Here is a 27,670-nt window from a genome sequence, read left to right as displayed (position 1 = left end):
TGGTTTTCATTTCCTGGCCTCCTCCCTCGGCTGCTGCAACACCCGCAGCACACACAAAAGCCCCATCCTCTGTGTGCAGACTCAAGACGTTGTCGCTTATACATTTTTCACAGGAGCAAATGAGGCATAAAAAGTCCACACTCTGCATACATATCAGTCCACATAATAAATGGCCGCTTGCTGGTCCCATTCCATCTCTTGATTTGTATGAACATTTGTAGTTTGTTCAGACCTTCACAGCTTACAAAGCACTTTCACCTTCATTAATCTCACAGAACCCTTGCTGCAAGCCTGAGAGGATCACTTTTCTCTTCATGTACAAATGGCAAATGACTGTGTGGAGAGGGGAGGTGACTGGCCAAGGTCACACAGTCAGAGGCAGAAGCAGGACTCAACCCCAACCTCTGACCCTGAATTCAGGGGTGGTTTTTCTCCCCCACAACTATAACCTGTGCAATGTTCTTTCTTGTTAAATTGGAGATATAAATGAATGAGGACCTGCATGGGTAAGGCTGGGTTCCAGAAAAGCTTGTCTTGGAAAATGCAGTCTGAAGGGGTACTAACAGCTCAGGCTATGGAGCCAAATAGCCTACATGTGAGCTCTGCTTCCTAATAACTGTGTAATACTGCATAATTCCAGGGGGCTTTGTTCCCATGGTACTTTATGTCAGTGTACTCCCTAGAGGTCTTCAGTGCGGCTGTCCTGGGGATTGCTTACCTCCCTGTGACTCTGTTGTCCCAGCTGAGAAATGGGCAGAGTCATGACTATTTCCAAGGCTGTTGTGGCAACAGAATAAAATAAAGCACGACCTGATCCAGTAAAAGACACTTCAAGATGCCCTGTCCTCCTTGGATATGTCTCCACCCCTATCCTTTTCCTTGGAAAAGTTTGCCTCTGACAAAAATGTCTGCTTATTTTCTCCACATTCTCTCCTATACCAAAAGCTGGGCCACCCTGTGATCCCATCACGGCAGCCACCACGTACTGGACCAGGCAGTGTGCTCAACCTGAACGTGCATGCTCTCCCTTGATCCTGTCTTTCTGCATCTCCCCTGTCCCATCACTGAACCTGGTGAATGAGTGTGATGAGTTTCCAGGGGAGTCTGGATGGGAAAATTCTCACCCAGATTCTGCCAGTAACAACCTAGGTGACCAAAGGACCAGGATGTCCCCTGAGTCTCATCTAACTCATCTAGTAGGAGAGGTTTCTAATACCTATCCTGTGCCTAAGAGGATTGCTGTCTCTACAAGTAGGATGAAACATTAAAGCTAATGAAAGAAGCTCCAAGTTATTATGAAAAGAAATTGCCAGGCTCTTATTACCTGCAAAGGGCCCAGTTTTAAAAACTGCCTCCAAGTACAAATGGAACTTAACAGACAAGGATGGGGACAAGGTCTAACCACCAACATGATTTGAAAAAAAAAAAAAAAAGAGGGATGCTCCGGTTAACAAAGGTACTGCAGCAACCTGGAAAGAGGGACATGAGGGAATTAGAGCTGAACCACCTAGGATTTCCGGACTAAGAGAGAGAAGGCATCAGAGAACCTTAGAATACCCTGTTGAATTCTTTTCTATTTCTAGTTCTGAGCTGACCATGTGGGCTAAACATTAACTTTCTGCCAACCAGACCCAGCCCATCTGCACATCTCTTGTCTGTGCACACCCACTGGGCAACCACATGGAATCTTGCCTCTTTTCTTTCCCCCACTCTGCTTTTCAGGATTTTAAATAATAGAACATTAATAGAGTCCCTCAAGTTAAAGATGGAATAGGATGTGTCTATGACACATTTCTAAATGCAAATTCCTCACTTTGTGTATTTATGGGACAACATGGGCGGAGGAGCCTGGTAGGCTGCAGTCCATGGGGTCGTGAAGAGTCAGACACAACTGAGCAACTTCACTTTCACTTTTCACTTTCATGCATTGGAGAAGGAAGTGGCAACCCACTCCAGTGTTCTTGCCTGGACAATCCCAGGGACGGGGAGCCTGGTAGGCTGCCATCTATGGGGTCGCACAGAGTCAGCCACGACTGAAGCGACTTAGCAGCAGCAGCAGCAGATATGAGAAACAACTCAGAAACTCCCTGGAGAACTTACATGTGATCAGATCAGAAGTGCTTGCTAAACTCCACATGTTTGCTGGGCCCCTGTTTGTTGCATGCCAGGCCCTGTACTACCACTAAACATAAAAAGTACATGAGTGCCTGGGATCTGTGATGCCAAGGCAGATGCAAGGAGCGACAAACAGTTGGGGTTGATCCCCTAGTGAACTGAGGGCTTGTGCTCTTCTGGTCTCCTGGGCCCACCCCACCTAAAGAATTGAGTGGTAGAATTGTCCTCAAGTACAAGCACAGGGTATATATCCAACCTGCCCTCTTTCCTGATCAACAATGGCTTACATCAGATATTTTCCAGGTACAGTGAAGTTGTAAAGGTTACTCTAATGAAAGATAAAGATACCAGGAGGGGTACAGGGGTTGCATTTATTTTATTTTTGGATAAAGAATCTGCACAAAACTGTGCAAGTCAATAAACAACGAACAGTTATTTGGTAGAGTGATAAAAGCAAGCATTGCTATTGGCAATGGAAGAGTAGCTGAGTTCATCAAAGATGAAACTATATAGTTTGATAAACCTAAGTGTTATGAATGTGGAGAAAGTGGACACTTAAGTTAATGTCTATCCTAAAAATACACTTGGAGGATGTGAACCTCCAAAGAAGAAAAAGAAAAAAAAAGGAAAATTCCTGAGCCAGAAGAAGAAATTGAAGAAGACAGTGAAGATGAAGGGGAAGATCCTGCTCTTAACAGCCTCAGTCAGGCCACAGATTTCCAGCAAGTCAAAACTGAAAAACGGAAACCCAGTTCAGGGGGATCCTTCAACATCAGATGATTCAAAATGCCCAGGGATAAAGAAAAGAATATATTTCAATGATGAGGAGGAACTTAGTGATTAAAATTATATATGTATTATGCAAATATCATTAAAAAGTTTTTAAATCTTGGAGTACTAGGTTCCATCAGGACTAAACATTATTTTAGAATTTGAACATGAGAACACTTAGTACCAAATACTTTCCTACTTTAAAATGCTACATAGGAAAATGAAAAGTAATTTGAAAGTATCACATTCATTTTGCATCAAGATTTGCTAATAATCATTAATCTTGAAAATAGTTTATTTGAATAAAAATGAAAATTTAATACTATCATAATAATGCTATCTCAAGAAGAAATGTAGATAGTAAAAAGATTTGTTTGAGAAATTTGTTATAAAAGATTATTCACGATTGGTTTATATGAGGACTTTTGAAATAAATTTCATCCTTAAAACAAAAACTTCATTTAAAAAAAAAATACATGAGGCACTTCCCTGGTGGCGCAGTGGATAAGAATCTACCTGTCAATGCCGGTGACACAGCTTTGATCCCTGACCCAGGAAGATTCCACATGCTATGGAGCAGCTAAGCCACAACTTTTGAGCCCACAAGTCACAGCCAGGTGCCACAACTACTGAAGCCCGGACCTAGAGCCTGTGCTCGGCAACAAAAGAAGAGACAGCAATGAGAAGCCTGGGCACTGCAACGAAGAGTAGCCCCCTGCTCGCCACTACGAGAGAAAGCCCACGCACAGCAGTGAAGACCCAGTGCAACCAAAAATAAGTGAAAAGTTTTTTAAAAATTGCATGAGGCATGAGACTCGCTCCCATGCCATGATGGGTAGAGGAGAGATGATTTAGACTCTATTTGCTTGCTATTGATTTGAAACAATAATTGATTTCATTGTTTGTTTGTTTTCTACTTTATGTCTTTTTTTCCCCCAAGGCAGCAAAGGGGAAGGTAGCCACAGCATCTGGTAATAATTTGCAAATCTTGACACTCTCCCTAAGACCAGATGGAAATATTTCATGCCTTAACATAATTTTACAAGTTACTGGCAAAAAAAAATAATCACCCATCTTTTTAAAGATTTTATAATTGTGAAATAATAGAAAATATTGACCTTTGCCCCAAGTTCCTGAGACATAATTCCTAAATCTCTTGGAATTTCCCGGGTGAAAAGAGGCAAAGCTTGGTGGGCTCCTGGTTGAGTGATAGTCACTCAAAAAACCAATCATGGTTAGAAGTTTAGAGCTTTCAGCCCCATCCCTTATTCTCTGGGAAGGGTAGAGAGACTGGAAATGGAGTTAGTGGTCAATCATAACCATGTGATGAAGCCACCGTAAAAATCCCAAATGCGCGCGTGGTTTGGAATCTTCCAGTCTGGTAATACATGGAGGTGCTAGGAGAGTGGGGCACTAGAGAGAGCATGAACCTCTTCCCACTCACTCACCTTGCATCTCTTCCATCTGATGTTCACCCATATCCAACTTCATGTCCTTTTATAACGAACCAGTAAACGTAACTGTTTCCAAATTCTGTGAGCCATTCTACCAAATTATTGAACCCAAAGAAGAGGTCGTGGGTACTCCCATTTACAGCAGGTGGGTCAGAAATACAGGTGACAACATGCAACTGGAGACTGGCATCTGAAGTTGGCAGCGTGGCATCAGTCTTGTGGGGACTGAGCTCTTAACCTGTGAGACCTGATGCCATCTCCAGGTAGATACTGAATTTGAATTTACAGGATATCCAGCTGGTGTTGTAGAGAATTCCTTGATGGGAGGGGGAAAAAACCAACATTTGGTGACCAAAAGTGTCAGAAGCGAAGTGCTCTGTGAGTAGTAAAGGTGAAACACATAGGAGGAAGAGTGAGGTTTCCCTACTCAGTGATAAAATGAGGGAGATTATTTGCATTTTTAAAAAATGATATTTTTTTCCTTTTAAAAGACTGTAAATTATTTATAGTGCCTTCAAAGAATATCATTAATAAAAGCCAGCCTTTCCCTTGAAGTCTTTATTGCACAGTGAGGTTTGTCAGATACCAAGGGTTAGTTTCTGCTGAAAATTGTTAGAGGTCTGGCTCCAAACTTCTGTAAGCGACCCACCCATTGAAAAGCCTACCTCTGTTTTCATGGACTCTGCTGCCCCCTATCAGAAACTAAAGCTGTTACAGGATATACAATTTTTTGAACAAAGCTTTTCCTCAATCACATGATGAAACAGGATATGCTCATACCTTGCGAATTTAGACCAAATAACTATTTGCTTTAAAATGAGCCTAATTGCTTTGCTGCCCAGAAGTTATTGCACGACAGTAATAATAATCACGGCAGTAAAAATCTGTCTGAAATAATTTGGAGCAAGATGGAGTCCCTCAGCCCAAGGGCCCAGTCTACAGGCTCACACCTTTCACAGACTGCTGGGGAAGACACACAAGTGAATCAGCAGCTTCAACATGGATAAGGAGAGGCGTGTGGGTACTCAGTGCTGAGGGAGCACAATGAGGCAGCACCTTAACAAGTGGGTTCCAAACAAAGTAAAAGGACCCGTTCTTATAGAAACAGCAGCAGTCAGCCAAATGAAGAAGAAAGCGAAGCCTTTTCCAGAGAGTGGCAACTGTGTCTGCCAGGGCAGGGAAGCCCATGAGAGGGTGGCAATACACACATATATGTATATACATATATGTATACAATACTGATGCATTCTATATACACAAATATATACTTTATCACAGATTTTTCATAAATTTTGATGCAATAAATTAAAAAACTTCAATAAACTTATTTAAAAAAAGAAAGGAAGGAACTGAATTATGTATTGAGCTGATTCCCAGCAGCCCAGCTGTCACTCCTCTGCCTGAAAACGGCTGCTGCAAGGCCACGTCACCTCCCTGCCTCAGAGTATGGCTGAGTCAGAGTTCAAAACAAAGGAGAGCAAGAGAGATTCCCAAGGAGGTCACCTGAGCAGAACATCCAACGAGCAGCTGCCCTGTGTTCTGCATGTACATCCACAAGAGGTGAAATACTCAGTTAGCTAACTGAGGACACTGTCTCAAGACTGGAATCGGGAAAGAGAGCCATTAAACTGTCAGTAAAGATTTGCACATTATCAGAAATACTCTTGGGCTTCCCTGGTGCCTCAGTGGTAAAGAATCTTCCTGCCAAGGCAGGAGACATAAGTTTGATCCTGGACCAGGAAGATCCCACATGCTATGGGGAAACTAAGCCAGTGTACCACAACTATTGAGCCTATGCTTTAGAACCCAGGAGCCACAACTACTGAGCCCACATGCCACAGCTACTGAAGCCTGAACACCCTAGAGCCTGTGCTCCACAACAAGAGAAGCTACCACAATAAGAAGCCCGCGCACGTCAAGTAGAGAAAAGCCCATGCAGCAACAAAGACTCAGCACAGCCAAATAAATTAATAAATAACTTTTTTAAAAAGAAAGAAATGCCTTTCACAAGACAACAGAAAAAAAAATCCAGTGGTCATCTATGAGATTTCAAAACATCCTTTGAGAGATGCTTAAAATCTAGTGCTCATTTCTCCTGTTTTCCTTCAGTGCTGGGCATGTTGCTTCACTTCGAGAAAGTAGTTTTGTCTTTGTCAGAATATACATGCACCAAGGCATTAATTATTTACAGTTTTCCATTATTTATCTCATTTCCATTTAGTGCATCATCTTTCAGCAGATCATATGTTTTCCCTTTGAACAGCATTTTGGCCAAGTTTTTCCATTATTCTTTCCTTTTTCTTTAGTATACTCTAGATCAAATATTAAATATACATTTATTTCTATACTCTTCAATAATATTTTCCATTCTCCTGGTCTCCTACTGACTTATTTGACTTTACTGGTCCTACATGATTTTGGTGAAAAAAAAAATGATACACTCTCAATAAAAAAATACGTATTTCTCATTAACCTAGAAGAATAAGGTCAAAAACTAATTTCAATAGATAAAATAGTTAAAAATAACACTGAATGGGAATGTAAATTATTACAGCCACTGTGGAAAACAGGATGGAAGTTTCTCAAAAAACTAAGACTAAAACTACTATATGATCCATCCACTCCTGGGTATATATGTGAAAAAAGCAAAACCACTAATTCAAAAAGATACATGCACCCAATGTTCATGGCAGCATTATTTGAAATTGTCGAGATACTGAACCAGCTAAAGTATCCCAAAACAAATGAATGGATAAAGAGGATGTGAATAAATAAAGGTACACATACACGCACATGCACGCACACACACAATGGAATACTACTCAGCCACAAAAAAGAAGAAAATTTTGCCAGTTGCAGCAACATGGGTGAACTTAGAGGGCATTATGCTAAGTGAAATAAACAGAAAGACAAATACTATTTGATATCACTTAGATGCAGAGTCTAAAAAATACACAAACTAGTGAATATAACAAAAAAGAAGCACACTCACAGATACAGAGAATCAACTAGTGCTTACCAACTGGGGGAAGGGGGAGGAATATGGATGGGGTTGTGGGAGGCACAATCTATTGGGTGTAAAATAGGCTGCAAGAATGTATTATACAACACAAGGAATATAGCCAGTATTTTGTAACAATGTAAAAGGGGCACAGCCTTTAAAAATTATATTTAAAAATTAAAAAAAAATAACAGCACTGAATACATGCACCAGTGGAAAGAGCATTGGTTTGGGGTCAGACCAGCCATGGTTCAAATAATAGCACTACCACTAAACCTCTCTGACCCTTAATTTTCTCCTCTGCACAATGGGTATAATAAATATCTGTCTTTATGGCTATTGTGAGAAGCAAGGAAACTGATGCTAAACTGCTTTAGAAATTGTAAAGCATTAATCAAATGTAAGGCATAGTGTTTAATTGCTTATTGAATAAACTCAGGTTTCATAATTTTTCCTTTGAACACCAAGGTTCTCATCTTGAAAACATTCTTTATTTGCCCATATTTCATTGTTTTAGGAACTTGCCAAAGTCAGGAATGATTTCCTTCTTTTTGCTGGCCTCAGTTAATTGATTTTTGTTAAACTAGCAAGACAAAAATTTCAGCACATAGGAAAACAGCATTGCATTAAAAAAGGATTTTCCTTCACATCTTTTTTTTAATCCAAGATAATATTAAGGGAATTCCCTGGTGGTATGGAGATTAGGACCCTGTGCTCTCACTGCCGAGGGCCTAGGTTCAATCCCTGGTTGGGGAACTAAGATTCCACAAGCTGTGTGGTGCAGCCGAAAATGAAAATACAAAATTATTTCAAAGAACAAAAATCTATGTACAAGATAGTATTAAGTAGTAAGTAGCTCTTATCCATCCCTTTTCAGGCTACTTTTTTGTTTGTTTTACAAACTGTTTGGAACTCTTTAAGACAGAGGGGTAGCTGGTAAGCCATGGCAAACTTCCATGGACTATACTCAGTGACGACAATAAAGAGAGACTAAGTAGCTTGATCCTCTTTAATAACATTTCTGGGGCAGAGATGATTGATACCATTAACTTTTAATTATAAACTTATTTTTCTTACTAGAACAAGAAGAGGCCATTTTTTTTCCTCTAAGAAAAAATTAAAGAGTAGGATCCATGTATGATTTCAAGCAGAGACAGTGAAGTATCATTAAAATTTCTAGAGCATTAATTACTTCTGTTTCCTTGCCTTGTTATGACAAGTGTACCTGATCTCTTGGGATGGCTGGCCAGAGCTCTGCAGTGCCCCACTCCAAGAACAACAGTGACTGACACTTATCCATCCCAACTCACCTGTGGAAAATGTCCAGGAAGTTGCTCAGGCTACAAGTCAAAATAGCCATGGTCTTTTGGAAGGTTCACTATTAACCCTTTCCTCCTGAAAAATACAGGATATTCGAGATACTTTGTGGTATAAAAAATAATTTTTCTAACATCTTCCAGACCCCTAAATATTAGGCATCTAGGGAAAGCAGCAAACAAGTAAGTAATTTGAAAAGCATGAAACCAGCTTGTATCAATTCCTTCCGCAAGCGGCCCATTTCTTTTGCAGTGGTTGGCTAGGGTTGAGGCAGCAACCAGCAGGGCCACAGTGTCACCATTAAGGAGATAGGAGCAGGGTCTTTGGATAGGGTCTTTGATTTAGTCAGTTTGAACGTCTTCTTTAAACTAATTCTGCCCTGAGAACACTTTCTGAACTAACTTTTTTTATGTGTCTATGCTGCTGATACAGGAAATGAACCAGGAATATTGATCTTCCTGCATCATCATTCAGTTCATACCATTTCCTTACTTGAAAACCTTCAACAAATATTTGTTGAATAAATGAAGTATGAATAGTCAGTGGTTACCACTCAAAATTCTCCAAGCCAGGCTTCAGCAATATGTGAACCGTGAACTTCCTGATGTTCAGGCTGGTTTTAGAAAAGGCAGAGGAACCAGAGATCAAACTGCCAACATCTGCTGGATCATCAAAAAAGCAAGAGAGTTCCAGAAAAACATCTATTTCTGCTTTATTGACTATGCCAAAGCCTGTGACTGTGTGGATCACAACAAACTGTGGAAAATTCTGAAAGAAATGGGAATACCAGACCACCTGACCTGCCTCCTGAGAAATCTGTATGCAGGTTAGGAAGCAACAGTTAGAACTGGACATGGAACAACAGACTGGTTCCAAATAGGAAAAGGAGTACATCAAGGCTGTATATTGTCACCCTGCTTATTTAACTTCTATGCAGAGTACATCATGAGAAATGCTGGACTGGAAGAAATACAATCTGGAATCAAGATTGCCGGGAGAAATATCAATAAGTTCGGATATGCAGATGACACCACCCTTATGGCAGAAAGTGAAGAGGAACTCAAAAGCCTCTTGATGAAAGTGAAAGAGGAGAGTGAAAAAGTTGGCTTAAAGCTCAACATTCAGAAAACGAAGATCATGGCATCTGATCCCATCACTTCATGGGAAATAGATGGGGAAACAGTGGAAACAGTGTCAGACTTTATTTTTTGGGCTCCAAAATCACTGCATATGGTGATTGCAGCCATGAAATTAAAAGACGCTTACTCCTTGGAAGGAAAGTTATGACCAACCTAGATAGCATATTCAAAAGCAGAGACATTACTTTGCTGACTAAGGTCCATCTAGTCAAGGCTATGGTTTTTCCTATAGTTATGTATGGATGTGAGAGTTGGACTGTGAAGAAGGCTGAGTGCTGAAGAATTGATGCTTTTGAACTGTGGTGTTGAGAAGACTCTTGGGAGTCCCTTGGACTGCAAGGAGATCCAACCAGTCCATTCTGAAGGAGATCAGCCCTGGGATTTCTTTGGCGGGAATGATGCTAAAGCTGAAACTGCAGTACTTTGGCCACCTCATGCGAAGAGTTGACTCATTGGAAAAGACTCTGATGCTGGGAGGGATTGGGGGCAGGAGGAGAAGGGGACGACAGAGGATGAGATGGCTGGATGGCATCACTGACTCGATGGACGTGAGTCTGAGTGAACTCTGGGAGTTGGTGATGGACAGGGAGGCCTGGCATGCTGTGATTCATGGGGTCGCAAAGAGTCGGACATGACTGAGTGACTGAACTGAACTGACCCACTGCCTAGGACTTCCCTGGTGGCTCAGATAGTAAAGTGTCTGTCTACAATGTGGGAGACCTGGGTTCGAGCCCTGGGTTGGGAAGATCCCCTGGAGAAGGAAATGGAAATCCACTCTAGAACTATTGCCTGGAAAATCCCATGGACAGAGGAGCCTGGTAGGCTACAGTCCATGGGGTCGCAAAGAGTTGGACACGACTGAGCGACTTCACTATCACTATCACTATCACTATCACTATCACCCACTGCCTATATAAAGTTTAAAGGATGGCCTTGGAAGTGCTCCATAAACTGATGCAAAATTACACCTCATTCATTCATTTGCTCAATAAATATGTATTGGGTACCTAGAAGAAGGAGCTCTACTTGGTGCTAGAGGGTTAGATTTGAAGACAAATCAGATACTGGCCTGAACTTCTTGGGCTGTCTGATCTTCCACTATTTCATATCACTAGGGCTGCCCACTGCCCCACACTTTCTTCAACACAACCCAAACCTCCTCTACTTTGTTAGTTTTTCTTCCTTCCCTCCAACATAATACATGCAATTCTAACTTATCCTCAAATTTAAGCTCAAGTGCGCCCTCCTCCTCAAGCTCCCTCTTAATCACACTTTCTCTTCCCTCTTCAACATGAAGAAAGCTCTGTCCTCTGACTTCATGGAGAACTTGACGAGCAGTTTTGTTTGGGCATTTTCTCTTCTATTACCATTACATCAATATTTTCTCCACCATCTTGAAGGGAAGGACATTTTCAATTCTGTTTAGAGCACCTGGACTTCAACTAGTTGGCAGTTAGTAAATATTTGTCAAATGAATGAATGAATAAGTGAATGCCTCATGACTTAGGTTATAAGTACTTCTTTTACCCCCTTGAGAATACATTTCTCAAATCTCCTTAAAATTATGCTTTTACAAACTTAAAAGCCAAATAGGTCATTTGCTCAAGTTTATTCAATACAATGAAAATATAAAAATGCCCACAAGAAAATAAAATGTGTTATACTATATGTCTCATCAGTTATGCATGTAAGGCAGAATTGTGTCACTATCTCCAAAGACTTGAAGTTTGAGAAGTGAAGTGTGCTTCTATCCACTGCGTGACACCAGTTCTTTCTAAAATAATTTGAAGAATTGAATAGTAAACCTATGCTTTCAGGTCTTCAGCTGAACTCAGGCCAACCCCCTAGTCCTCTTGCACCTTCTGCTGCACCTGACATCAATCCAATCAAATATTTTCTCCAGCCACTTGGGCTGCTGAGCAATGCTAGAGAATACCCACAGTTTCATGGGACTACCAGGCAATCCTGAAGGGCCTCATTCTTTCTCAAGAGTGTTGTACAAAGTCTTCTCCTCAAGCCACCTACAAACATCCATCTCCTCCAATTTTAGCATGACAAAATAGATTTCCTTTGTCATGATAATAAAGAACAATACCCCGAGGGCCCAATGTGCAATGGTTGCAAACAGCAGCCTCCTCAGTAATGTATACAGTCTGTTGCCTGTATAGGTTGCCCTAAGGGACCTTGGAGACAACTCTTTCTAGAGGGCATTCATGACTGGCCTGCTGTCCCCAGTCTAGGCTCCAGACAGGTATGCGCTGTGCCTTTGGAAAGCCCTAGGGCACAGTGGCCAGGGTCCATATTGGCTAAGTCATAATGTTCATCGGCACCAAGCTGCAGAACAAGGAGCATGTGATTGAAGCCCTCTGCAGAGGCAAGTTCAAGTTCCCTGGCCTCCAAAATATCCACATCTCCAAGAAGTGGGGATATACTAAGTTTAATGCAGATGAATTTGGAAACATGGTGGCAGAAAAGTGGGTCATCCCAGATGGCTGTGGGGTCAAATACATCCCTAATCATGGTCCCCTGGACAAACGGCGGGTGCTGTACTCATGAGAGCATTGGTGCTGTCCCCTCCTTAATCATGCTCACCAATAAATCCTATTTCCTGTCAAAAAATATAGCAACATCAAAGCTGTTACTTTTATTAAACACTGTGCGTAGGCCTTTTACCTTATAAGCATTATCTCAGTTAATTTTCACAAAGATCACCACTTATTGAAGCAGGTACAATTATTATCCCCTTTCTACAAATTAGGAGACTGAACTTGGGAAATTGAAGCATAGAGAGGTCAAATAACTTGCCCAAAGTCATATAGGCACTAAATGTTATATCCAGGTTATAGATCTAAGTCCCAGTGAACTCCGGAGCCAACCAGTAAACTTGTGCTATATTTGATTCCCTGTTTTACTCTTCCCTTAGAAGATGGTAAAGGTAGGGACAGGATCCTCAACAGGATGTCTGGCTCTTATCCCAGTCCAGTTCATATAGGCCTCTAAAGAGTAAGTCTCCATCTCTTCAGCTTAAGGTTCTCTTACAACCAGTGTGAGCCAGTCAATAGGAGAAACAATGTGGATATACACCTTACATTGACCTAGTCAGCTTTTCTTAGTTTCTGTCACTCTAACAGAATATCATAGACTGGGTGGCTTAAAAACAAATGGTTGTTCCTCACAATTTTGGAGGCTAGGAAGTTCAAGATCAAGATGTGAGCAAGATTCAGTGTCTGGTGAGGGCATGCTTGCTTCCTGTTTTAAAGATAGCCATTTTCTCTTTGCATCCTGCTGACAGAGAGCAGAGAGAGGGTCAGCTTTCATATCCCTTCTTATTTTTTATTTTTTAAAATTTATTTTATTGAGGTATATAATTGTGTTAATTTCTGTTCAGCAAAGTAATTCAGTTATATATATATATTTTTTCATATTCTTTTCTGTTGTGGTTTATCACAGGATACTGAATAGTGGGGCTTCCCAGGTGGCTCAGTGGTAAAGAATCCGCCTGCCAAGCAGGAGACGTGGGTTCGACCCTTGGTCGGGAAGATCTCCTGGAGGAGGAAATGACAACCCACTCCAGTACTCTTGCCTGAGAAATTCGATGGATGGGGAGCCTGGAGCCTGGTGGGGAGTTGCAAAGAATCAGAAACAACTGAGCAACTAAGGAGCAGTAGCAGTATTGAATATACTTCCTGTGCTATACAGGAGGGCCTTGTTCACTCATTCTATATGTAATAATCTGCACCTGCTAATCCCAGCTCCCAATCCATGCCTCCCCCACACTCCCTCCCACTTGGCAACAAGTCTGCTGGGTATGCTTGTGTCTGTTTCTGTTTTGTAGAAAAGTTCATTTGTGTCACAATTCCTTTTATAAGAACACTAGTCTCATTGATGAAGGCTCCACCCTCATGATCTCTTTACCACCCAAAGGGCATCTTCTAATACTATCTCGTTAGGGATTAGGGTTTTAACTCTGGGGAGGACACATTCAGTCCATAGCAGAGCCTTATTGGAAAAAGCAGTTGATTCTATTACCATAAAAAAACCAAACATTTCTCCTTCTTTTGTCCCCTCCTTTCTAATTTCACCCAAGTTTCAGCAAGGTAGCATCCCAGGGTGTTCTGACCATCTTGTGGCTATCTTGCTTTCACGCCTATACTCATGTTACTGAAGCTCAGCTCTTACCCTCCGAGGTCTAGGTCCTGGCTTTGTTGTTGTTCAGTTGCTCAGTCATATCCGACTCTGCGACCCCATGGACTGCAGCATGCCAGGCTTCCCTGTCTTTCACCATCTCCTGGAGTTGCTCAAACTCATATCCATTGAGTTGGTGATGCCATCCAACCATCTTGTCCTCTGTCGTCCCCTTCTCCTGCCTTCAATCTTCCCCAGCATCAGGGTCTTTTCTAATGAGTTGGCTCTTCCCATCAGGTGGCCAAAGTGTTGAAACTTCAGTTTCAGCATCAGTACTTCCAGTGAACATTCAGGGCTGATCTCCTTTAAGACTGACTGGGTTGATCACCTTGCTGTCCAAGGAACTCTCAAGAGTCTTCTCCAATACCACAGCTCAAAAGCAGCAATTCTTCTGGGCTCAGCTTTCTTTACAGTCCAACTCTCACATCCATACATGACTACTGGAAAAACCATAGCTTTAACTAGACGGACCTTTGTTGGCAAAGTAATGTCTCTGCTTTTTAATATGCCGTCTAGGTTTGCAATAGCTTTTCTTCCAAGGAGCAAGCATCTTTTAATTTCATGGCTGCAGTCACCATCTGCAGTGATTTTGGAGCCCAAGAGAATAAAGCCTGGCATTATTTCCATCATTTCCCCATCTATTTGCCATGAAGTGATGGGACCAGATGCCATGATCTTAGTTTTCTGAATGTTGAGTTTTAAGCCAACTTTTTCACTCTTCTCTTTCACTTTCATCAAGAGGCTCTTTAGTTCCTTTTTGCTTTCTGCCTTAAGGGTGGTGTCATCTGCATATCTGAGGTTATTGATATGTCTTCTGCCAATCTTGATTCCAGCTTGGGCTTCATCGAGCCTGGCATTTCGCATTATGCATTCTGCATATGTTAAATAAACAGGGTTACAATATACAATCTTGACGTACTCCTTTCCTATTTTGGAAAAAGTCGGTTGTTCCATGTCCAGTTCTAACTGTTGCATCTTGACCTGCATACAGGTTTCTCAGGAGGCAGGTAAGGTGGTCTGGTAATCTCATCTCTTGAAGAATTTTCTAGTTTATTGTGATCCACACAGTCAAAGGCTTTAGTGTAGTCAGTGAAGCAGATGTTTTTCTGAAATTCTCTTTGGTTTTTCAGTGATCCAACGGATGTTGGCAATTTGATCTCTGGTTCCTCTGCCTTTTCTAATCCAGCTTGAACATCTGGAAGTTCTTGGTTCACATACTTTTGAAGCCTAGCTTGGAGAATTACATCCTGGCTAACAGGAGGCAGATTTCAGTTGGTGGCACCCTCAGGGCCCAGTACCCCGCCACCCCACCGACCCTGCTCAACTGTCACTGCTAAGGAAGTCAGGCGCCCAGGTCACAACAGGCCCTCAGGATCCTCCAGCCACACAAACAGCAGGGGATAGATCCTGCTGACTGTGACCCAAGCACACTGCCACTGCCATTGTCATAGAGGCGGAGACAGGGGAGAGGTTCACCACTTCAAGGCCTGGGCCAATCAGTAGCTGGTCTTGGTGGGGGCTCTGCAGCCTTGCAAGACACAGCCCCCAGCCCGTTTCCTGGTTGGGTAAGGTGTGGGCACCTGGGGAGAAAGCAGGGATCCACCTCTCACCTCACTCTCCTCTCAACCACCACCTCTTGGCCTGACTGTTGACTGAATGGGCCCACTAATGGTGGCTCACTGACAGTTGGTTGCTTATGGGAGACCCACTGCAGCACCAATCAATGGCTGAACTACTAATGGTCCCTAGCAGTAACCATTGCCTGGTAAGGAGGTGCAGGGTAACGGCGGCACAGCAATGCCTTTGTGCTAAGGGCTGCACCTGGCCAGGCTATATTACAATAGGAACTTCTGCCTCTTATATCATCATATCATTACTACATTGGGAATGCAATGGTACCATAGCCTATATTTCTCAAACTTAAATGCACATATAAGTCACCTGAGAATCTTATTAAAATGCTGATCCTTTCAGTAGATCTGGGGTAGTGTTTTTAGTACCTAAGTCATGTTTGACTTTGTGATCCCATGGATAGCAACCTGCCAGGCTCTTTTGCTCACGGGGTTTCCCAGGCAGGCATAGTAGAGTGGGTTGCCATTTCCTTCTACACTATATTTTAAAAAATTATTTATTTTTGGCTACATCTGGTCTTGTGGTGTGCCACTGGCCCAGAAAGGCTTCTCTAGTTGTGGCCTGTGGGCTTTAGTTGCCAGGTGTCATCTGGCATCTTAGTTCCCCGACCAGGGATAGAACCTGTCCCTTGCATTGGAAGGTGGATTCTTAACCACTGAACCACTAGGGAAGTCGAGTCTATTTCTCACAACTGCAAATGATACTAACACTTTTGACCTCCAGGCTAAACTTTCGGGAGCAATGACCTTGACATCTGGTATCTGAAGTTCTTCACAGGTGATCATTTTGGAGTAAAGTGATTTTCCTCTCATATATGTAAATTCTATATTCTGCTTTGGTAATCAAAACTACGCAGAGCATCCAGTTGCATATTACACTTTATACACATTACACACTACAGACACCGGTTAACTAGCAGGTTTAATTTTGGGGGGTTTGGATTTTCTTTGTATATGATTTTCATTTATGACTACTTGTTTCTAAAGTAGTGGTATAACTATTTCTATATTTTGATGTCCATATGCCATGGACAAACTTTTCATGCCTACAGACCACCACACGGCTGTCATCCTTATGGACACAGGAAAAGATATTCCTCTTTCTATCCAAGAAAACCCCTCCATAGATGCCCTGACTTAGAACTCATTGAAAACACACTGGTTACTTCTTTTGCTAATCAGCCTGCTCTACTTCATCTAGTCCTAAACTTTCTCTATAGTAATACTGGTAAAAAAAAAATTGTTTCATGAAATTACATTATTTAAAAACAAAGTGAATGCAACACAATTTTAATTGCTGAACTTAGCTGAAAGATGCTGCCATCTACTGGACTGTCAGAGATGGTATACATCCTGCAATGCCAGGAAAGTGACCCACACAATAGGTGTGTCTGGCCCAAAATGTCAATAAAGCCAAGGCTGAAAACCTAGCTGTAATTTCTGCTTTATCTAACCTTGCAAGATTTAGGAAGCACTAAACACCAGAGAACCAAACAACTGAACCTATATGGCTCCAACTGTTTTTTTCAGTTCTTTATTAAGAAACAGTATTCTTTGGTTTTTCAACATTAAGTTCCCTTAATTGGAAAAAAAACCAGAGTTCAATACCATTAAAATGGCACAACCACAACAGTGTAGTGCAGTAATAATACAAAATCAACTAAGATTAAAAACTAGTCTAAGACTTTGGATATAATAAGTTTTATTCATCTGGTGGTACTTGATGCTCACAGGGCACCATACAACAATCTTTAAAAATACAATAAGAAAAAAATTGAACAGCCAGAGAGATCAATTCCATTAGAGGGCCCACAGGAAAACCAACAAAAGCCCACAGAAAAACCCACCCACTGTCCCCTCAGAACATTAATTTCTTCCTTTTAAGTTTGGCTTTAAGAAACACCAAAGGAAAGTGCGAAAGAAAAAGTCTTTGTTAAAACATCACATAGCGTCTTTCACGTAAGTATCTCACAAAATGCTTTCCTTATTCCAGAAGCATATAAAATAATTCAAACATTTGTGAGCCTCATTTGGTCCCAACTTTTACGAACACAGGCCTCAGTATTTGTCTCACCTCTGTCCTCAAGTTTTCGAATCAGTAAAAAACCACTTCCAATCGTCTTTGCTCCACACTGCCACTACAAAGCACAGATGTTTCACATAAACATCAAAGGCCAAAGCAAATTGAACTTATGCAAAAAACTGAGGATGTAACTAAATTTTCCAAAGACTGGTTTAAAAGCAAATCTTGGCTTTGAAATTTCATTGTATTCTTCAATTTTCACAACTGGTAATTACTGAAGGTGATCTGACATCAAGCATAAAAGAGAACAGCAAGATTTAAAGTTGCACAGGGGATACTGTTACAGTAACTTCTAAAAATAGATGATTTTGGAAATTTTGTACCACTGACATATTGCCATGAAGTTATGTCCCATAAAAAACTAGTCACTAATTCTGCCTGATCAGCTAATGCTCAGTATCAATTTTGTACAAGTCAGCCAATTATAAGCTATTTCTCAAGTAAGCCTCCAAAACAGGGAGTATTAACAGTTCAATAAATTAACCTAATCTCAGGATACTGGTTTTCCTTACTGCGGCAGAGTCACTGTATGTTTAGGCTGCTGCGGCAGCTCATTTCTCATCAGAGTTCATGTTAAGTACTATAACATAAGGAGATAAACTAAAATAGCTATGGGAAGATTAACACCTAAAACTAAAAAAGTTTTGGCCAACTAGGGAAAAACAAAGATATACTTTATTATTAAAAAAAAGTACTGTATTAATGCTGGGTTCTTCTAAATTTGAATGGCATTTCAGCTTATGCTCAACACCTATTGATCATTATCTGATAAATTGATTGATGTTACCTGATGCTTAAGCAAAACTAAGCAAACCTAGACATTTCAGCTGCTGCCATTGTGTAGTATTAGTACATAAGTAATCTGTAACTAGATGTTTCCCCTTTTCCATTATACTGTATTTCCTAAGGGCAAGAGGCAGGTCAGAAGTACCTCTGCATCCCTACAACTAACCACAATGGCTGACATACAGTAGGTGCTTAACAGGTATATACTGTTGAGTAGTGGCTTACGACATGACATGGGCAAAGAACTCAAAAGATTGTCTTATTCTAACTAGCATGACTTAAGAGGTAGCCTTACTCCCTACTAGAAGTAGAAGTTTAAGCTACTTTTCCCACATTCTAAACAGAATTGTCACGAGTTGGATATGACTTTAATTACTTCCCTTAAGCAAATTCATAAGCATTTTGAGAAATCAAGAGATGAAAGGCGCTATGCAAGTGCAAAATAATATTAAAGACAGTTCAGCAAAGGTGCTATATTTTCTAAGGTGATAGAAGGGTTGTGCTAGTTTGAGGTTAACACCCTCAAAGCTACTCTTCCTAATGTCTTTATCAACAGAGCAATGGAATTTTGACAAAGATACCATCACTTTATATAGCTTGTATTCTACTAACTACTCTCTATAAACCAGGTGACAGAAAACGATATTAAGCCACTTATTCTACAGAAACCAGTACTTTATCAAAGTTCCGCATTTTACAAGTCATGTTCAAAAAACACACACGAGTTAGCATTTTGTACACAAACGTTTATTTCTCAATTAAACATTCCCTTTAAACACAAGGAATGAATTCTAAATCTTCATAAACATGAATTAAAAATGAAAGCCCTCCAGTATAGTGTGTGTAATCACTGTGTTCTTGGTCACTACTGGCGTTTACTGCTTAACATCAAAAACAAAGGTTATTTAAAAATCATGCTACTGGATTTCTAGCTCTTCCTCTAAGACCAGGTCTACGCTGATCTGCAATGTTTAAAAGTTTACATCACCAAATCAAAGCAAGTTTAAGGTGTGAAACAGCTGTGCATTAAACACAAAATAAACAATAAAGTTACAAGATATAGTCAAGTTCATAACGAATATAGGTGTTCTTATCATCATTGTAGATTCTTGGGTAATGTGCTATGAGAGCATCCTGTGAACCGATGTAGATGGAGTTGTAAATTTTCCAATACACATCTCTGACTTTCCGGGCTGGGTGAAACAAACCCTAGAATAATGAAAAGGTTATATTATTTCAAGAAATACATAACCTTAACACAACTAACAAACAAACCATAAAGATATGGTTCTAAACATCTCCCTTTGAGAGAGGAAAAAAAAGATGTCAATTTCATAAAACTGAAGTGGGCAAGGACAAAATCTAACCTCTCCCCTCATAACTGTTTTCCCATATGGCACAAATATATCTTCCCTAATGATAATTAGGAACAGTGACTTAATTCAACTAAATTACTTTTTCAATGAATACTGTTTAAAAAATCTTTAACCTACCTGTAAACAATACTGTAGCATTCTACATGGTCCAATAGCAACTCTCAGACCCTCCAGGGCCCCCATAACTGCCTGAATTACATGGGGAGATGTCTCGAACACATTGGGCCATACATAGTTCAACAAGTGATTCAGCGAATCTTCGCAACCAAATCCATAAACCCCAAGTGACATGTGTTGCACCACTGCACTAGCAGTCTGTCTGTGTACAAGGTCCCTGTAATGGAGAGGGGAAAAGGCTTTTTATTAAGATGCAGTCTTAGTTTCACAGAAAATACCTGCATGCCCGTTAGAAACTAAATCATAAATTCAGTGCTTGGAATGGATGCAGAGTCATCCTTACACCTCGTGTATCTGACATAGGATACCTTTAGAATGACTGATGATTATACTTGAGAACTTTTGCTTTGATGATTCAAACCTGCTCACAATGGCTCAAAAATAAGCTATATTTTTCTTTCAGAGTAATAGGAGCAAGAAGGCCCAGCACAATGTGTATTTTTGCCAAGCTACTAAAAATAAGAGAGGATACATGACTCTTAACATACAAACAATTAACAGTAATATCTCATTTTAAACTCTGTAAATTTAAAATCTTTGAAAGTAATTCAATACTGTATACAGTAAGTAATTAAAATGAGATTAAATCCCTTCCCTTGTGGTTTTTTAAAAAGATTCATTCAAGAGTTCAATTTAGGGAAAGGAAGAGAAGGACTAATAATTTTTTCAAACCCAGAAAAAAGAACTTTTATCACCTCCCATGTTTTGACTGACTTTATGACACATCATTGACTTATTTATTCCACAATTTATTCAACTGAGTACAAGTATCAGATAGAACGTCTATGATAGGTATAAAAACAAGTTCACACGTTTTACCCTCGAAGGCAGGAAGAGAACCTTAAAGGTATTTAAGAGAAAAAAATACCTTTTTCTCTTAAACCTTAAGAGGAAAAAAAAAGCACCTGAACTGACTTAGTTACTAGCATCTTTATTTCTCTTATTTATTATAATAATCTATTAGGCATAGATTATAATGGATCTGTATTCCTCCTTGGTAAATTTCCCAACTAAAGTAATGTTTCTTGGTATTAGGACTGTATCAATCACCTCCAGCAATACTTTATCAGGGGTCACCATCTGAATAATTGGGGGCCTGCAGTGACAATAGTGTGGCTCTGGCAGGCTATGTTCAGTAGTTAAAAGTTGTCTCTGCTTCACCTGCCATAACAAAAAGCTAAAAAGATCAGGTCTCTCTGTTATATTAATAAGCTCATGCTCATCATTTTCTTTGTAATTTTTAAAACAAAAGTTGATTGGAAATTTCCTGATGGTCCAGTTGTTAGGACTCAGCGCTTCCACTATTGGTGCCAGGGTTCAATCCCTGGTCAGCTAAGTATGCTCTCACAAGCCTCATAACATGGCCAAAAAAAAAAAAGGGGGCGGGGGGTGGTTAAAATGAAGAGGGGGCACACTTGGGAGAAAAAATTGGGGGAGCCATTATAGCATGTATCTTTTTTTCCCTTTGGCTGTGCAGGATCTTTGCTGCTGCACAAGGGCTTTCTCTAGCGGCAGAGAGCAGGGGCTACTCTTTAATTGTGGTGACTTCTCTTGTTGCAGGGCACAGGCTCAGTAGTTGCATTGCCTGGGCTTAGTTGCCTCATGGCACTGGAATCTTCCCAGACCAGGAAGATTCCCCTGTTTTGGCAGGTGGCTTCTTAACCAGAGGACCACCAGGAAAAGTACTATATCATATACCTTATTTGGAGATAATAGTCACATTAATAGTTTCATAAAATCCAGGCTAGTAGTCCTTTCTTTAACTACATCACAACAAGCAGGTCATCTAATGATTACTTCAATAAGTTCTCTAAAATAAAAGAATTATTTTAACTATTTTCTTGTGCTTAGTTCAAGTCACTTACCTATCCATTAAAGCATCCTCAAGTAGTGGTGTTACAGCATAAATGTAGTCCTTTCCCATTTCACCAATATATTCAAACAAGAAGGAAAGTGACTTTAACACTCCATTTTGAACATTCAGTTCAGGAACTCTGTATTCATTCATTAAGGCAGGTAGTACTGTGAAGGGTGAACATGTTTCAGCGACAATAGCTATGGCCACAGTTGTACAAACTCTGTTCTGCCTTTCCTGAACTTTTAGGTTGTTGAGAAGTGTAGCCAATACATCATGAGGGCTGGAAAAAAATAAATGTGTCAGCAAACTGTTAGTATACAAGTCAAAATTTTTTTCAGAGGGAAGAAAAATGATCAAAGGATGGAACTCAGTAATTTTATGCTATGGCATTATTGTTTCTACTTAACAAATTCATTTTAATTAAAATGTTCACTCTAATGAAAATATTCAAATAGACTCATCTTCAAATATAATTCAGTTTTTAATAAATTTCATTGAATGAAGTATCATTTCATTACATGTTTAGTCTGAGAATTCTTTGAGTGATCAGAACATGGTCTCCCATGCCATAACATACAAAATCTGTTTCCCTTTTATCTTCCCGCCCACAGACCTTTACCACATTTATTCTCCTTCTTTAAGGATTTATCTTACCACAAACTTAAAGGGATATAGGAACTAAAAGATTATATTAGCACAGGTATTCACTGCAAATTGCTTGACTTTCATCACAAATGAAAACATACTACAGCTACTGAAAAAGGGGTGGAGGAGACTCTAATTATATAATCAACTTTTGTTATGTTTGAGAATATCTTGTTATTATGCCACATGTACGTGAAATATCTCATTTTCTACAATGACTGTTCTAGTTTGGTTCTGGTGGAGTGAAAGCAAATAACCACAGATTATCTAACAAAATAGTTATAATTTTTAGTTGTCAGTGGATTAATTCTAGAAAAATATTTTCAAAACACATGAAGTATTAAGTTGAGAATTGAACTATGTTAACTATTTTAGCGATATCCAAAAAGAACTGGCCTTAATATTTTAAATAACCAAAAAGAATCAACAAAACCTGAAATCCTTCTGAAATGTTTCCCTCTCTGCAAACACTGAAATGTTATTAAATGAAATTTTATACTCTTCTATTTTAATTCAATTTAAGATGAAAGAAAACATTTCAAAAATTGAAGGTCATTAGTTAAAGTCTATTTTAACTGCATTACTCATACCTTACCTTAAAAGAGCTTACAGAAACAGAAGCATCTTTTAACGCTAAATCAGTCTACTACAAAGTTAAAAAAAAAAGATGTAAATAATACTCACCCAATGGCCTTTGCAATATAACCAAATGTGTTGACTGTGGCTCTACGAATAGCTTTTTTGTGTGCTTTTAAGAGCTCTAAAAGCTCAAAGCAAATCCTCATCCATTCTCTTGCAGACACATATTCAGCTCCCCTGGTTTAAAAATAAAAGTTTAATTTGTTCATCACAATAAATTTTAAAAGGTAAATTCAAAAATTCAGTTCTCAAAACATGATTACCAACTCATTTTAAGCATTATATAAATTGTTACTGTTCAGAAGAGATGGATTATTTTTAAATAAAAGCAAAATTTAAAAATATACTGCTACTCCCTCATTACCATTCAAACTGAAATTTCACTGAAAAAATTAGCCTGACCATATATACTTACATTAGCAAATTTGCCAAGTGAATAAAAATGTAAAAATCAATACTACTTTAAAAATATTTAGGTAATCTGCTTACCTATCAGCAATACGCCCAACAAGATCAATACAATTCTCCTGTACTTTTTCATGCCTATTCTTTAAGATGGGGGTGAGTCTAGGCAGCAGATCTTTAATTGGTGGGGTCATCTTATGCATACCTATTTAACAAAAGTCAACACACTATCAATTAACATGTAAACTGCAAGCTTTGCTCATTTTATCTTTCACTTAACAATGTAATATATGTGACTAGGCATAAATACAAACTTACAGCTGCCTATAGAAAGAAAAAGCCCCAGATTCTGACCAAACGCAGAATTTTTAACTTTTCATTAACAACTTCTCATTATGTATGTATAAAAATGAAAGAAATTAGTGAAGTGATTTAAAGAATGATGGATACTCAACAACAAAAAATTCCATTTAGTTCTGAAATGTATTTGTACACTGACATTTAAATATGGGGACAGCTTATGTTCCGGCCATACACAACAATAAAAGCCAGAGGGAGACATGTAAATTAAAGCAAAATTTTCCAGAAAGGGCCCCCTTACCCTTTAACTGCAAAACAAACAGATCTCCAGTCTCCCTGCAATGCAGGGCATACTTGGATGGTATTTACACCTACGAAGAGAGAAAAAAGGAGGCAGCTGGCAGGGGCTCTTGTTCTAACTAGAATTGCTTGCTCTGATTCTCTCTCCATTGCTTTTCCCATGTTTCTCTGACCAACAATATGGTTTATAATTCCTTGCAAACCAGAGCCCCACAAGTGGCCAAGTAACTGATTTTTAGCTCCAAATATAGAGGACAGGGCTGAACTGTGATTTGTATGTAAATGCAATGGTTTAAAGACATCCTATATTGCATAAAAACCCCTTACTAAAACAAGAAAAATAGTGGCTTATTTCAACCTCCTGATAGGTTATTTCTGCCCCTCCAAACTCTGCACAAGTCTGCAATAGTTCTATTCAATTACAATGAAGAATAAAACACAAGACCATATTTATTGCTCCATCAAAAGGCCTTTGAAGAATAAAAGCTTTATTCTCCACACCCAAAAGAATTTGAAATATACTTGTTTTAATTTTGGGTAAAAAGCTGAAAGGGTAGTTTAAAAGTATTGGATTTAAATAATGAGAGATTATTTGCTTGATTCACTTTTCTCCCTGGTTATCATTCCTTGAACTTCATGGCAAGCAGGAAAACCTGCCATAACCATTTTACTTAAGTTGAGTAAATATATCATATTTAGTCTTAAAATTTCAGAGTTCTCTCCACCCACCATTGCCCTCCTATATATTCCAGGTGAAACACTGTATTTTTAGGGCCCTCTTATCCCATGACTTCAAAGTTTTTGAGTTGTGACTATTCACTCCTCTCTTGCAGGTCCTAAAACTTGCCCTCTTTTCTCTTTTAAAGTAAAATATAAATAGGTTTTGGGAGGTAATATTCTTGTGACATCCCAACTTAACTATATTTTTAGTAGTTAAAAAATTGTATCAGATATCATCACTCAACTCCTAAATAGGATTCTGTATTTTACTTTCAAAAAATCCAAAGAACTTTTAAAAAGGAAAAAACAAAAAATTCTTCCATAACCAACGAATTCCATACCTATTACATTTACAATGGCCTTCAGTGCTCCAAGAATGCTGCCCAAAACTTCAGGGTACTCTTCACCCAAATACTCATACAAAACAACACCCAAATGCCCCATCAATTTTTCCTGTTTAAAAAGAAAAAAATGATTAAATGTTACTGTTTATCCTATTTCTTTCGGTGAATAAATAAGAGTCTGATATAGAAGTTTACCTCTTGACAAGTCTTCATGACAACAGCTGTTCGAGAGATCAAGTCAGCTGCCTGCTGCCTAACTTTTGCTGATTTGTTATTTAAACGCCACAAAACTGTACCACAGATCTGAGGCAAGTAAGGTTTGACTCGTTTGCCAAGAGCATTGACCACTGTACCAAAGCCGTTCAACATTACTGAGTCCTTATTTAAAAAAAAAAAAAGGCCAAGTTAAATTTTAAAACTATATTCAATGTGAACAAGAATTCAGTTTGTGACAAAACAGTTAAAATATACTAATATTCAGCTTCCAAAAATTTATTCTAAAAATGTGATGTAAAAGAACATTTCTTTGTAGTTAACTGCATAAATACGGGCATTTAAAATTTTTAATTACTCTTTAGTGATAATATTTCCTTGAAATTACTTTTTACAAATATGAGAGCCAATGGCAACTTGCCATAATAATTAGTATCATTACCTCTGTAGTCTGTTCTTGGAAAGCATAAAGAATACCATCAATCAGTTGTTCTTCAAGTTTATGATCAATATCTGCTGCTCCCAAGTTGCCCATGATTTTTTCAATTGTCTCCATAACCATTTTTCTGTACTGTTCAGCTTCATCTTTTAGATCATCCACAATCCTGGATATAATTTCTGCTGCACCTACTTTGTTTGCCAACTCCACAGTAGTATCAACTAACTAAAAAAAAAAAGGAGGGAAAAGTCAATTTACTGCTTTTCCAAGGAAATACAGAGAAATTATGAAAATGGAATATTCTAAAGATACTATTTAGCTAGTCAGTGTGTTGAGAACAGCTGGCTCCTACTATTAAAACTTTAAGATGGGACTTCCCTGGTGGTACAGTGGATAAGAATCTGCCTGCCAATGCAGAGGACATGTCTTTGATCCCTGGCCAGGGAAAATACCACATGCCCAGACCAACTAAGCCTGTGCACATAATTATTGAGCCCACGCTTTAGAGTCCATATGCTGCAACTACTGAAACCCAAGAACCCATGAGCCAGAGCTCCACAACAAGAGAAGCCACCACAATGAGAAACCCATGCACAGCAACAAAAAGCAGCCCCCACTCGCTACAACTAGAGAAAGTCCTAAGAGCAGAAACGAAGATCTAGCACAACCAAAAAAAATTTTTTTTTAAATTATAAAACCTTAAGAAAAAGATGGCCAAAAAAATTAAGTGTGAGTCTATGTCAAGGGGATTAAAGATTATATTCATGCTTCATTTAAGCCAGATTAAGTAGTTCATTTACTAGATAAAAATGTCAATTCATAGTTGGCTATTTATTCTAGAATGCAAACTCAAAATGAAAATTGACTTGCTGACTAAAATCCATCCTTTCACAAGCAAGCAAGCAATCTATGAGATCCTCAAGGCAAAATGACTTATGTAATATGCAATCAAACTAATGGATTAATTGAAAGAATTTCTAAAAATATACATATTTTTAAAAATAAACACTTACCTGTCGGTAATTTCTTCTATCCAAAGCCATTCTATGTTGCCAAAAGTGTTTAAAAAAGGGAGGAAGGATCTCGGTTTTAATGTAGTTCGCTTCTACACCATCTGTTCCACAACACTGCTTTACCACCTAAAATGTTCAAAAAGATAATAATAGCAGCAAACACAGTCCTGGTCTAAAATGTATTTTTTAATGATATAGAATTCTCTTTCAACAATGAAACACATCCAATTTAGATTAATAAATATGGAACAATTTGGAACAAGTACCTTTAGCACAATTTTCTTCATTTCTTCATCAGGAGACTGGAATTCTCGAATAAGAATTAACATCACTTCTCTAGTATAGTAGTTGGCATATTCTGCATCCATGAGAGGAATAAGATACCCAATAGCCTTTAAGAAAGCGGCAAGACCCTATTATAAAATAAAAAATATATATATACTTAGTAAATTAGATTTAGGTCACTTGAACTTCAATGAGTAGAAATAAAAAACACAACCAAACTGGTGAATTTACCTTTCCTCTGTGTTGGCGGATACCCTTCCATAGAGGCTTTAATACAGAATCGAAAGATTCGATACCGTAAGGGGTTGCTGCTTCAGCCAGGGCAGCAATGGCCAAAGCACTAATGGTCCGAACTTTTTGCTGCTCATCCACAAGACCTATAGAAAGCCAAACACAGGTTTCAACTAAGCAACACTGCCTAGTTTTAACTCAGATAGTACTACTGAGATCCCAGCAATACATCTAACCGTTTAG

General features: G+C 39.1%; 1 protein-coding gene and 1 pseudogene across 4 annotated transcripts in view; one reads left to right on the top strand and one right to left on the bottom strand.

Annotated features, from left to right (window-relative positions):
• LOC102182547 lies at positions 1,167–2,959 on the top strand (annotated as a pseudogene).
• SF3B1 (splicing factor 3b subunit 1) overlaps positions 17,299–27,670 on the bottom strand; it is a 60,204-nt gene continuing 49,832 nt past the window's right edge. The window contains exons 13-23 of one of the 4 annotated variants that reach the window (XM_005676300.3): positions 27,428–27,573; positions 27,178–27,324; positions 26,912–27,037; positions 25,902–26,123; positions 25,442–25,624; positions 25,244–25,355; positions 23,667–23,787; positions 23,223–23,354; positions 21,901–22,173; positions 19,976–20,192; positions 17,299–19,691 (exon numbers count right to left, since the gene is read on the bottom strand). In XM_005676300.3, the coding sequence (XP_005676357.1) occupies positions 19,533–19,691; positions 19,976–20,192; positions 21,901–22,173; positions 23,223–23,354; positions 23,667–23,787; positions 25,244–25,355; positions 25,442–25,624; positions 25,902–26,123; positions 26,912–27,037; positions 27,178–27,324; positions 27,428–27,573 (1,838 nt within the window). In that variant the 3' untranslated portion in view covers positions 17,299–19,532. Of the gene's footprint in view, positions 19,692–19,975; positions 20,193–21,900; positions 22,174–23,222; positions 23,355–23,666; positions 23,788–24,183; positions 24,254–25,243; positions 25,356–25,441; positions 25,625–25,901; positions 26,124–26,911; positions 27,038–27,177; positions 27,325–27,427; positions 27,574–27,670 lie in introns of those variants that run through there. The other 3 variants (XM_005676299.3, XR_001919384.1, XR_001919385.1) reach the window with 3 other exon arrangements.

The sequence above is a fragment of the Capra hircus genome, chromosome 2 (assembly GCF_001704415.2).
Source record: "Capra hircus breed San Clemente chromosome 2, ASM170441v1, whole genome shotgun sequence".
NCBI lineage: Eukaryota > Metazoa > Chordata > Mammalia > Artiodactyla > Bovidae > Capra > Capra hircus.
This window is presented reverse-complemented; position numbering and strand designations above follow the sequence as displayed.